Genomic DNA, 12,632 nt, shown 5'->3' on the forward strand with positions numbered 1-12,632 from the left:
CGGCCACCGACATCACGTAACAGTGGTCTTGAAAGACCTACATTGGCTCCCAGTATGCTTTCGAACACAATTCAAAGTGTTGGTGCTGACCTTTAAAGCCCTATACGGCCTCTGTCCAGTATACCTGAAGGAGCGTCTCCACCCCCATCATTCTGCCCAGACACTGAGGTCCAGTGCCGAGGGCCTTCTGGCGGTTCCCTCACTGCGAGAAGCCAAGTTACAGGGAACCAGGCAGAGGGCCCTCTCGGTAGTGGCACCCGCCCTGTGGAACGCCCTCCCACCAGATGTGAAAGAGAAAAACAACTACCAGACTTTTAGAAGACATCTGAAGGCAGCCCTGTTTAGGGGAGCTTTTAATGTTTAATCGATTATTGTATTTTAATATCCTTCTGGAAGCCGCCCAGGAAAGATGGGCGGGGTATAAATATTTATTATTATTATTATTATTATTATTATTATAGTTTACATACTCTCATTTTGAAAATTAAGCACTGGGCAATGTACTCCCTTGTCATCACCCAGGACCATGTGAGCGCCGCTGACTGGGCCTCTTCAAACAAAGAGCACAACGACCAAAGCATGGAGCAATTTGCTCCGTCTGCCTTCCTAAGCTGTGTACTGTTTCATTTCCACACTGTTGCTGCAGCTCTAAATCTTGTTCTCTCTCCCACCCACACAGAGCTACAGATGTAATGCTTGCAACCCGCTACTTCCCTCTGTGCTGCCAATCACCTGACTACGAGGAGCTCGTGTTGCCTCCTGTGTGAGAACCAAGAGAACAACACCATGGATTTGCAGGGCAATTTTTTTTTGTTATAGCTGCCTCTTCAACAGCCCCTCTTTCCATTCCCTTGTTCTATGCAATCAATGCAGCAATGTCTGCAAACTGGAACCCCCAAGGTAGTTCAGATTCTCTTTCATCTCTCACTTTCGCCTAGATTCTCACCTCTATAGTTAACTTCGGATTTGACATTGCTAATTTGAATGGGAGAAAACGTAAGTCCTCAAGAAGCTTTGGCAAGCCATTCTTGAGACTGCAATGGTAATGAGAGACGTTTTTTCTGTATGTCTGTTCAAAAGAAGAGAATCTAGGAGCAGCTCTGCATATAGATGAATTTATCATAAGAGACACATGTATATAAGCACAATATTATGATATTGTCACAGCGATGGCTAGCAGGGACAGGCCTGTGACAAAATGATAATTTGGGAAGCTGCTCAACAAGCTGGAAGGCTACACGGCTTAGTATTGAGATATGCTGAGCATCTGCACTTCTCAGATATTTCAGCTGGCTTTAGAGGAGCAGGCTTGAGAAGCCTAATGATGGATATCAGCTCAAATGCACTCAACATTCAGGAGGCCCTTTAAGATGAGGGATGGCTAGCAAGGAAAGAAAAACAGTCAGCTGAAAAGTATCCTTCATTTTCAGCAAGGCAAATTAGATTTGGAAGCAACTGTCAGCCACAGCACTTTAGCACTGAATTCTTCCACAACCCACGTGGTTCTCCCGATGACAGGGATGGGGAAACTTTTCAAGTCCAAGGGCCATGTTCTCTCTGGGGCAACCTTTCAGGGGCCACCTGCTGGTGGTAGGTAGGGCCAGGGGCAAAAGTGGGCCAAACAATGAACGCAAATTTTACTTACAGTGAGAGGGGGAAAGTATTTGATCACCTGCTAAATTTGCTCATTTGCACTCTGACAAAGAAATGGCCAGTCCATAATTTTAATGGTAGGGTTATTGTAGCTGTGAGAGACAGAATAACAACAGGAAAAACCCCAGATACCCGGAAGACAAAAGTCAGAGATTGATGTGCATTATAATGAGTGGGGGAAAAGCACTGCAGATTATCTAAAACTGTTTCCAGACAATAGTTTTAGAGGTCAGGTAGATGCAGTGCACATGTTCCAGCAAACAGGTCAAGGGTATGCAAAGCCCAGCACTAGCCCAGCAGGCCACATGGCCATGATTACAGTACTGTAATAGCCCAACATGTCTGTTTCACTGGTATCTTACCCTTCTTGTGTAAGAGATGAGCAGAGTATAAGAATTTGTGGTATGGGTGTGTCCTGAGTAGCGTAAATGCACTTCAGGAATAAGCAGCAGCTACCAACACCACCTGGGGACCCAGGTGGCGCTGTGGTTAAACCACTGAGCCTAGGGCTTGCTGATCAGAAGGTCAGCGGTTCGAATCCCTGTGACGGGGTGAGCTCCCGTTGCTTGGTCCCAGCTCCTGCCAACCTAGCAGTTCGAAAGCACATCAAAATGCAAGTAGATAAATAGGAACCGCTACAGCGGGAAGGTAAACGGCGTTTCCATGTGCTGCTCTGGTTTGCCAGAAGCGGCTTTGTCATGCTGGCCACATGACCTGGAAGCTATACGCCGGCTCCCTTGGCCAATAATGCAAGATGAGCGCATAACCCCAGAGTCGGTCACGACTGGACCTAATGGTCAGGGGTCCCTTTACCAACACCACCACTTCATTTGACGCTTGTCCCAGGTTTACTGAGTTTCGTGTGTAACAAAAGCTGACCGAGGAAGACCCATGTTGGGCTGCTAACAGTGTAAGAAAGAATGACTGTGCATTTTACACAAAAGTAAGTCTCCCTGAGTGCCGTATGATTTGCCCCCAGTGAGTGATCAGAGGATGCCACCTGAGTGACTCTGTCTAATAAAGAGGTTATGAAAGAGAATGGAATGAGTATTAGCAGAGGTTACAGCGAGGAAGCAAGTGTGGGTTTAAAGTCTCTCCCCACCCCCCAACTCCATGAAAAAAGGGAGCCATCTGTCATCTTTGTTCTTGAATAGCAAGGTATACCACCCTCCAACATTTCAAACACCCTCAATGGATGATCAAAGCCTCCTCATTCTGCCCAGCTTTCAGCTTCATTCTGTATATAGCAGGAATTGCTTGATATAGTCTTGAACCTATAAGGTCTCGGAAAGCACATGCAAAACTGTAACAACCCACGCAGCAGCTGGCCCAGTCCACAGCTGGGTCCTCAAGTGTCCTTTGCCATGTGGCCCGGAGGATGTAAACCTGCATTTTACTTTCAATCCTCCCGCTGCAGGCAAGGGACATACCAAGGTCTGTGTGACTCCAGCGAAAGACAAGCAGGAGCTGCACTGACTCAGAGAAGAGCTAAATATAGCTCACTGCCTAACTGGAGCTGTCAGGGAAGAGGAGAGATGAGATCACCAGCTTCTATATCTGGAATGAAGTGAGAGGCAGCCGAGCAAAGCACACAATGTCTCCACAAGCCCCCAGACACTTTGCAAAGGCAGTCAGCACAGGACATGGCCTACAGCCATCCTGACAAAAGGAATGGGAAGAGGGACAGGCCAACATCGCTGTCTGGAGCCCTGGAGCCAACAGAGCCTTTAAAACTTATGTGGGTCTTAGTGGGCATGTCTCTGGCTAAGCAGCTGTTTAGCAACTCTGGGCATAGTGTGTCAGGGGCACTGAGTCACCCCCATCATTCTAATATCCTTCCTCCTTCTCATCACCCTCCCCTTTGTGCTAATGGAATAGCTGCAGCTGCAGCCTTCTTCTCCCCACCCCCGTGAGGATGCCACAGCCTGCTCAGTTCCCCTAGCAGCACACAAAATTTATTCAGAATTATACCTGTATACAGGTATACAGGTATCCTTCAGTATACCTGATGGAGTGTCTCCAGCCCCATCATTCTGCCTGGACACTGAGCTCCAGCGTCGAGGGCCTTCTGGGGGTTCCCTCACTGCGAGAAGTGAGGTTACAGGGAACCGGGGCAGAGGGCCTTCTCGGTAGTGGCACCTGCCCTGTGGAACGCCCTCCCATCGGATGTCAAAGAAATAAACAACTATCAGACTTTTAGAAGGCATCTGAAGACAGCCCTGTTTAGGGAAGCTTTTAATACTGGATGAATAATTGTATTTTAATATTCTGCTGGAAGCCGCCCAGAGTGGCTGGGGAAACCCAGCCAGATGGGTGGGGTATAAATGAATTATTATTATTATTATTATTATTATTATTATTATTATTATTATTATTCAGGGAAGGGGGGAAACTATCCACAGTGTGCCACCAGGAAGGGGACAAGCAGTGGCAACTATGATGCTGTGCTGGAGAAGTGGGGGGGGGGAGAGCATTTTAAAGTTCAGTAGGGGTTAAGTTCAGTAGGGGTCTGGGTGAGCTACTGGGCAGGGACATCAAGTGCAAGAACAGAGCATATAGTGATACAGTCACAACGGATTTCCTACTTACAGATCAAAGACGAGGTAGTGGAAGCCTTCCTCAGATATGCTATCATGGAGGCGAACTGCAAAGGAACACAAAACGATACGTTACATACCTGCAGCGCCTTCATTCTCCTCCTCTGCCTTAAAACATGCATTACACAAAGTACATAAGGTCTCCAGGGCACACAGCACATGCATAGCAGCATGGCAGCAGTGTGATGAGGCCCAGGTAACGGGCCCTTCATTTGAACCACCAGCAGCATACCGTAATTGTGAGGATTAGCTCAAAGCATTTAGATCACTTATAATGCAAGGTCTTCCTTTCCACAGGCTCCTTCCCCTATCCAGCATATTGCTGCCACACTGCCTTGACCTACCAAGTCCCCAGGGATATACAGTGGTGCCTCGCTTAATGAATGCCCTGCTTAACGAAATTTCCGCTTAACGAAAGGTTTTTTCTAGTGGAGGTTGCCTCGCTAGACGAATTCGTTTTATGAAAAATTCGTCTAGTGAATCGCGGTTTCCCATAGGAATGCATTGAAATTCAATTAATGTGTTCCTATGGGCAAAAAAAATTCAATGCATTCCTATGGGATTCACTAGATGAATTTTTCATTATAAGAAAAGACCCGTGGAACGAATTAAATTCGTCTAGCGAGGCACCACTGTAGATTTATAATACAGGGGGAGAGGGAGAAAACAGACTGGGATATACCAGTAGTTTGATTTTCAGTAAATCAGCAAGGATTTCTGACTCCAAATTGTTTAACAATAGGAGCAACAAAATCACGCACACACACTTAGAGTTCAGACAACACTTGGATAATCAGAGAATGGATATTTATGTGAAATGAAGGGCTGTGGTCTCAAGCTCATTTCTAGTACTCAAAACAAATTGCAATCTCTAATGGAATTCCTGATCTACAGTAGGCACTTGCCTGCCCATAAACCATGTTTCTGAGCCAAACTTCTGCAAACCAGCTGGACAAAAATTAGGTAATAAGTTAAGAAGATAAGACAAGACTTCCTGGATTAGACTAAATACTCATCTAACCCAGTATTCTGCTTCCGGCAGTAGCCATCCAGATGGTTAGAAGGAGTATCTAAGTGCAGCCCACTCTTTGTATCCAGTATACGGTCATCACTGCACCTGAACACTGGAAATTCCATTTTTAGTACTATTATTAAGAATATCATTATCAGGAGAAAGGAATGAGGAAGTGAGCGGGGTGGAGAGAGGGCTCTGGCAGGCATTGGAGCCCCAGCCCCACTATGAAAGAGGGTCAGGGGAGGAGGAGTCTGGAGAGATGTCAGACACAGGGCCACCAGAAAGGAGACCGTTCCCTCCGACACCCGAATTGAGGCGCGCTCTCACCCGTAGGGCCAGGGGGCGGCACTTTGGGGTGCCCAGGCTTTTATGCTGGGAGAGAACCCAGAAGAAGCCATTGCGGGGTTCTGACTCGGACTAGGTAGTCATGTTTGCTGAGATCTTTACACTGTAAATAATATGCACAATAAAACTCTGAAAGACAAGACGGAGTGGAGCGTCTTTACTCAAGAGAAGCCGCAGACGCCTATGATAGCACCTGAGGCAGAAGGTCCAGCAAGTGTCTCTCCCTGGGGGTAAAAACATAATCATAGTAAATTAAATAGCTAAGATTTTACTGCCTTTTCATTATACCCCAAATCAGTTGCCTTAGGCAACTTTCCCACTCTGCTTACTGATGGGACTGACCCTGCATAGATGTGAAGCTCTCTTACTTCATTCAAAGAGAAAGGGGAGCAGGAAACATTGCATAAAATGAATGAAGCCCATCCTTTTCTTCTCAGAGTGGTGGGTATCTTTTCAGGCTGAAGCACTTTAATGTTAAGATTGAACTTCCCTGCAAAGTGGAACTGGCATGGGGAAATGTGTGTGGCGCTCAATATCCTTTCCTCTCTCCTTGAAAGGTCAAGATCCAGCCCTCCTTAAGAGAAACAAAATTCATGGGCTTTTGAGACTGGGTTCTCAAAAGACATGTCCCTCACAAGAACAAGGCTAATTAAACAAAAAGGAGGGGGAGGAATCATTTGCAAATGAAATACCCCGTCTCCAAAAGTTCTTTGCGTTGAGGAGAAAACATCTAACAAATATTTACAGGGCCAATGCTTATAAACAGGATTTGATTCTGCCAAAATATGACTACCACTCAGTCTCTGCATTGAAATTCATGCAGGATGATGGCTCAGTTCTGAGGGCCCAATCCCACAAAAGCACTGCACCAAGAGAGCAAATCCAAGAGAGCGTGGAAGGCTATCAATCTGCCATAGCTGGACTGAACACCTACTTTTCAACTGGAATTTAAAGGCATATCTACAGCACAGATTTAACACTTATTCAATAGTCATTCCTTTCCCACAGGGAATCTTGGGAAATGTGTGAGAAGGGATACGGACCTTGAACAGAGGGTTCTTAGCACCCTCACCAAAGTACAATTTCCAGGGTACTTTGGAGGAAACAAATGTACAGATGTGTGTTTGTACTGCAGAGATGACCGGAGGCAAGGCATTCCAAAGAGATGGGATACTCGAGTGAGCCTAATTCACACCACTGAAAGAAAACCTGAATGCAGAGCATTTAGGGGGAAAGAGTGGCAATATTCTACAGAAAGAGCTCACTATTTGCAGTGTGCAACCTACCGTGTTTCTCCAAAAATAAGACACTGACTTATATTTATTTTTCCTGAAGACACACTATGGCTTATTTTCGGTGTGTGTGTGTGTCTTATTCCAGCGGGAAGGGCTCCGCGCAGCGCAGCATGGCTGAGGGCAGCGAGCTGTTGCCGGGTGGTGCCGCATCCATGTCTTATTTTCGGGGTATGGCTTATATTGTGGAAATGCATAGGAATCCTGCTATGGCTTATTTTACGGGTATGTCTTATTTTCGGGGAAATGGGGGGGGTGTATGAATGGCAAACTCGTTCTCTGAGTGTCAGTCTTTCTGTAGCCAAAATGGCACCATCCACACACAAAAGCAAAGTATAGGCAGGCTTGGGGAAGGTTTGCAGAAGGAAAAGTAGCCTCTGGGAAAGGGATCTAGAAACAGCTCAGTGAGGGCTTGGCATACTCAGTAGGCATGGAAAGCTGACTTTGGTGGAGGGGGAGAGAAAAGGGCACAGTTGGTTAGCTGGCACCCTCAACAGAAGTCCACATTCCAACGTTTTGTTACAGGTCCAATTGCTCTTTTGTAAGTATCATACTAACTCGGCAATAATATTCAGTAAGCTTACTCAATAAGACAATATAGCATTAAGCCCACAGGACAGGAGAACATTATGTGCAGGAGACTGAATGCAGCGTTATACTTCCCTCCCTGAAATGTCCTCACTTTGTTTTTAGTGCTAGCAAACTGGAGGTTAAAAAAGCACTCCCTAGGATAAAAAAAAAAAAAACAGCTGGTTTGCCTAGCTGCATGAACGTGCTAAAGAAAAAGGAGGGAGTTAAGCCGGATAGACTCAGTGTTTGCTTTAACCTCTTAGGAGGGTCAGCAAAACACTAAGCATTGCCCCACTGACGCTCAGCACTACTAATTGATGACAAAATGTAATAATAATAATAATACAGTGGTGCCTCACTTAGCGAATGCCCTGCTTAACTAAATTTCCGCTTAACGAAAGGATTTTTCGAGCGGAGGTTGCCTCACTAGGCGAATTCATTTTACGAAAAATTCGTAATGTGTTCCTATGGGCAAAAAAAATAAAAAAAAAATCAGTACATTCCTATGGGATTCGCTAGACGAATTTTTCGTTATAAGAAAAGACCCGTGGAACGAATTACATTCGTCTAGCGAGGCACCACTGTAATAATAATAATTTATTATTTATACCCTGGCCATCTGGCCGGGTTCCCCCAGCCACTCTGGGCGGCTTCCAACAAAATATTAAAATACAGAAATCCATCAAACATTAAAAGCTTCCCTAAAGTATGTAAGGCACATACTTTTGTATTATACTGTAGATGGAGATTCTGGCTCCTGTTCTGCGTCACTGAATGACTGTAAGTGATCAAGGAAGAGTTGTCACCTCTCCTAGCAACTGTTTGCACCTTCTTATGGAAGCCTGCCTCACTTTAGCACAGGGCTTCAAATAATTAGCTGGTGATATATGCCTAATAACTTCCTTACATCCTTTAGAACAATCCCATAGTGAAGGCACAAGATCCCCACATCATGCACAGAAAACGGATGTCTCCATATGGACACATGCATCTTCCTTTCGCAAACTCCCCACTGCACAAAGCCCATATACATCCATTATATAACAAACTGGTTTTTCATTTCTCTTTTGCATTTGTGTCTGTCTCTAAACCCACCTAGAAGGTGCCCATGACGACATTGTTTCCATAGAAACTAATGTACTTCAAAGGGAGAAAAACAGAGGACTAAAAAAAGGACAAAAAAAAAAGGATTCAAACAAAATGACTGGAATAAACAGACTGCACACTGGAGTGGGTGAGGGGGGTGTCATAGTCTTGATTAGCCAGTTGTTTGAGAAGGAAAGTCCTGCCTAACATGCTGCTTACTAAAACTCTTGCTCTATCATATATGCTGACGTCAGCAACTGCAGTGGGCTTGCAAGATTGCCTAGGGGTGCATTGAAACCAGCAGGGTTGAGGGGGTGTGGGGTTGAGCAATCAGTTGTGCAACAAGAATGCGTAGTCCACAACCCATACCAGCAGTTGTTGCTGGTTTTTTATTCCTCAAATTCTATTTTCCACTTTTCCTCTAAAGAGCTCAGGTTGGTGTATGTAGATGTGATTACTCCATGTTTACCCTCCTAACAACCTTGTGGAGTAGGCTAGGCTGAGAAAAAGAGCTCAACCACAATTTAACCCTGGCTTGATATTATGGTTTATTAACTCACTGTGGTTTGTATACACCACCAATAGCTTTGCCAAGTTTCTGCAGTCATGTCAAAATTACTCACAGGGCAAATAATAATAATAATAATAATAATACAGTGGTGCCTCGCTAGATGAATTTAATTCGTTCCACGGGTCTATTCTTATAACGAAAAATTCGTCTAGCGAATCCCATAGGAATGCATTGAAATTTTTTGAAATTTTTTTTTTTGCCCATAGGAACGCATTAATTGAATTTCAATGCATTCCTATGGGAAACCGCAATTCACTAGACGAATTTTTCGGAAAATGAATTCGTCTAGCGAGGCAACCTCCGCTCGAAAAATGCTTTCGTTAAGCGAAAATTTCGTCTTACAGGGCGTTCGTTAAGCGAGGCACCACTGTAATGCAAAACTATCCACGTTTTGTGAATAAAATAGAGTAGGGATCAAGAACCTGTCGCTCTCCAAATGCTGCTGGATTTAAACTTCCATCACCCCTGACCATTGACAATACTGACTGGGGCTGATGGGACACTTGTTTCCATGCCTGAAATAAAGCATGCAATGTAGGTGGGAAAGCATACTTTTGGATTACATCAGTGCAGAGTACAGGGGCAAGGAAAAAGTGGTATCCCATTGGTGGAGATATAACTTTTGGGCTTGGCAGCCATATCCTCCACTTACTGAAAAAAACTAGTTGTTGAGTAAAGATTTATCCCAGTCTCAGGACCTGGATGTTCTAACTGCTGAATTTGGATTTTGCAAATGTAGATTGCTAGAATCTGGAGCACTGGAAGTGATGGTAGTTTGGAAAGGATTGCATATGCCATGTCTGCAATGAGAGAAACATGCACAGATCTGCTGGAACAGATTCTGGACAACTGCCTTCTCTCAACCTGAGTTTGTGTATATGCGTGTGCGTGTGCGTGTGTGTATGTATGAATGAATGAATATTTGATCAGCTTCTGAAAGTGAACAAATGTTCCCCTCTCTTTCCAATCACTGAAGGAGCGCTCCCACCCACAGTCCTCCCAGGAAGAACACAAAACAGGCAAATATTGTCAACCCTGGCAAACTCTTCTTGTAAAGCAAGAAACTTTCCCCACCTCCACTTATCCCCTCCAAGACAGATACTTACCGATGTTGGAATGCTTCAGGAGACGGCAAATTCGAGCTTCTCGCTCCAACTTCTGATGATCTGAAGACAAAATAAAGAGGGAACACTCTTTAGCATGCCATCCAAGTTAGCTTATTCTGAGAGTCTGTCCCTTAGTACTTGGTTTTGACCAGCATCTCAAATGCAGAGGTTAGCATTTCCCTGATATTAGACCCAATCTACACATTACAGGTAGTAGAATTCTTGACTATACTACTTCACACTGAAGATGGGGGCCATGTTTTTTAATGCCCCCCACTAATTAAACACACACACACAAAATTCCTTACAGATTAAAAAGAAACATGCCAAAAATAAACATTCTAGCCTGTGGCGTAGTGTGGGTTGCCAACAAGAAAAGTATTCTGCCCCTCTTTGGCAACCCCCCCCCTCCAAACGCACAAAAGCATCTCTCCATACAGGGGGTGAGGTTATTAAGAGAGCCAGGCTCTCTTAAGGGGATTCACAAAGTTCCAGGGTTGTGGTGCTTCTCTTGCAAAAAGTGCCAAGGGCCTTTTTCTAGCTGCGGTGCTGGGGGGTGGCTGGATGGTGGGGGGAGAGGAGTGTTTGGGAGTGAGTGGCAACCCACCTCCTCAAGAGGATAAGAGAAGAGGAAGTAAAATGGGGGATTCCTTTCACAAAGATCCTTTCAGAGTTCGTTCATCCTATCTAACTTGAACCAAACATGTATGTGACATGTTATTAAAACATTATTTGATAAATTAGCCATCTCTTTAAAAGAATACAATTCTACAACTAATACAAAGAAATGTTGGACTCTTTTTTCATTCAGAAGGGGGGGGAGCAATACGATATGACAAGAGGGTTATGGAACTATGAACAGGCTTGAGAAAGCAAAGAAAGATAAATAAATTATTCTCTCACTTCCTTAATACACTTGTATAGTATTCAAGATGACTGAATTGCTTTTTTAATGTTTAAGTGGGAGAAAATGCATGCATGTAGAGTATTAACTGAGTTACGCTATGATCATGATCATTATCATCATCATCATCATCATCAGTATAATTATTATTTACGAGTCACCTCTCATTCAAGGTAATTTACTGTTGTATAATAAGCACAACTAAAAGTGGCTTTTAAAATAATATCAAAACAACCTAAAATTGGTTTTGAAACTATACAAATAAAAACCCAAGGCAAAGACCAAAATGTTCATTCATTCATTTGGAAAAGTTTATTGAAACCAGAATATCATCAAATGTTGCCAGAAACTACAGATAATGAGTGCCTTGCATCTCAATAGAGATGATGTTCACCAAACTGTAATGATGAATGAGGTAGTGAAGAGGTGGAAAGGGCTGCTTGGGGTCCATCCAACCAGTTATGTATCAGATTTGAAACTGCACAAATCTTAAAATGACTTATAATTTATGAAGGGAAAAGGGGAGAATAAGGGAGGACAAAAAGTAAGTGAAGAGCATAAGAATATAAGGAGTCTTGCTGGACTGAACCAAAGGCCTATCTAGCTCAGCATTCTGCTTTCACAGGGGCCCACCAGATGACTCTGGGAAGCCCACAAGCATGACCTAAGAGCAACCGCACTCTCCTACAAATGGCAAGACTCTTATGTGGCATAATCCTAAGGAACAGTGTTCCATGGTAAGCCACACCACACTCAATGGGGTGCAAAGCAGACAACACTTAGCCTCTTCTCTAACTATCTACCAATTTCCTGGTGGAAATTAGCTTAAATATCCAGGAAAATTCAGACATATAGTAGCCCGTGTCGGCATTGTTGTTTTAGCTGATTTTCCGCAGAAATAGCTCCAAAGCGTCCAAAATCTTTGTGATTTTGAGGGGGGGGGACAACAACTTTGCCCGAAACAAAAAAGCTCAACAACTTTTGTGTCTGGATTTCTTTTTCACTTTACGAAAACCCAAACCAATGTGCTCGTTTCGTCTGCCAAACACCCCATCCTTATTCAAACTTCTGTGAAGAGCGCTATATTATGACTTCTTCACCAGAGTTGTTTGTATATTTGCATAATTTATTCCAAGGAAGATGGCAGAGCTTCCTTGATGCAGGGAACATACAGTGCTGTTGATACCATTTACCAACCACCTCCTGGTCTGAGTCAGAACTTGGATGAAAACTGCCAGGCCTTGAAAAAAATGGAAAGGCCCACCAAGTGCTCGGCAACAGTTGCCTAACCCTTCCTGCAACCATCCGAGCATCTACCTACAGACTTTTACTCCTTACTCCCCAGGCACATACCAAGCCAACCTCATGCCCTGTATTTTAACAAAAGATGACAATATGCAGCACCAGCCCTCCACTGTAAGGAGGTAGTGCTATGTGCTATCTATGTTAAAAAGCAACTCACCAAATCATATAACTGGAAGGAACAAAAAAGC

General features: G+C 44.1%; 1 protein-coding gene across 17 annotated transcripts in view; it reads right to left on the reverse strand.

Moving 5' to 3' along the window:
• Positions 1-12,632, reverse strand: part of CAMK2B (calcium/calmodulin dependent protein kinase II beta) — a 200,017-nt gene that overhangs the window by 95,106 nt on the left and 92,279 nt on the right. For all 17 annotated transcript variants that reach the window (XM_035139078.2, XM_035139077.2, XM_035139083.2 and 14 more), the window contains exons 3-4: positions 10,236-10,295; positions 4,243-4,297 (exon numbers count right to left, since the gene is read on the reverse strand). In XM_035139078.2, coding sequence (XP_034994969.2) covers positions 4,243-4,297; positions 10,236-10,295 — 115 coding nt within the window. The remainder of the gene's footprint in view (positions 1-4,242; positions 4,298-10,235; positions 10,296-12,632) is intronic.

Source organism: Zootoca vivipara, chromosome 15, assembly GCF_963506605.1.
Source record: "Zootoca vivipara chromosome 15, rZooViv1.1, whole genome shotgun sequence".
NCBI lineage: Eukaryota > Metazoa > Chordata > Lepidosauria > Squamata > Lacertidae > Zootoca > Zootoca vivipara.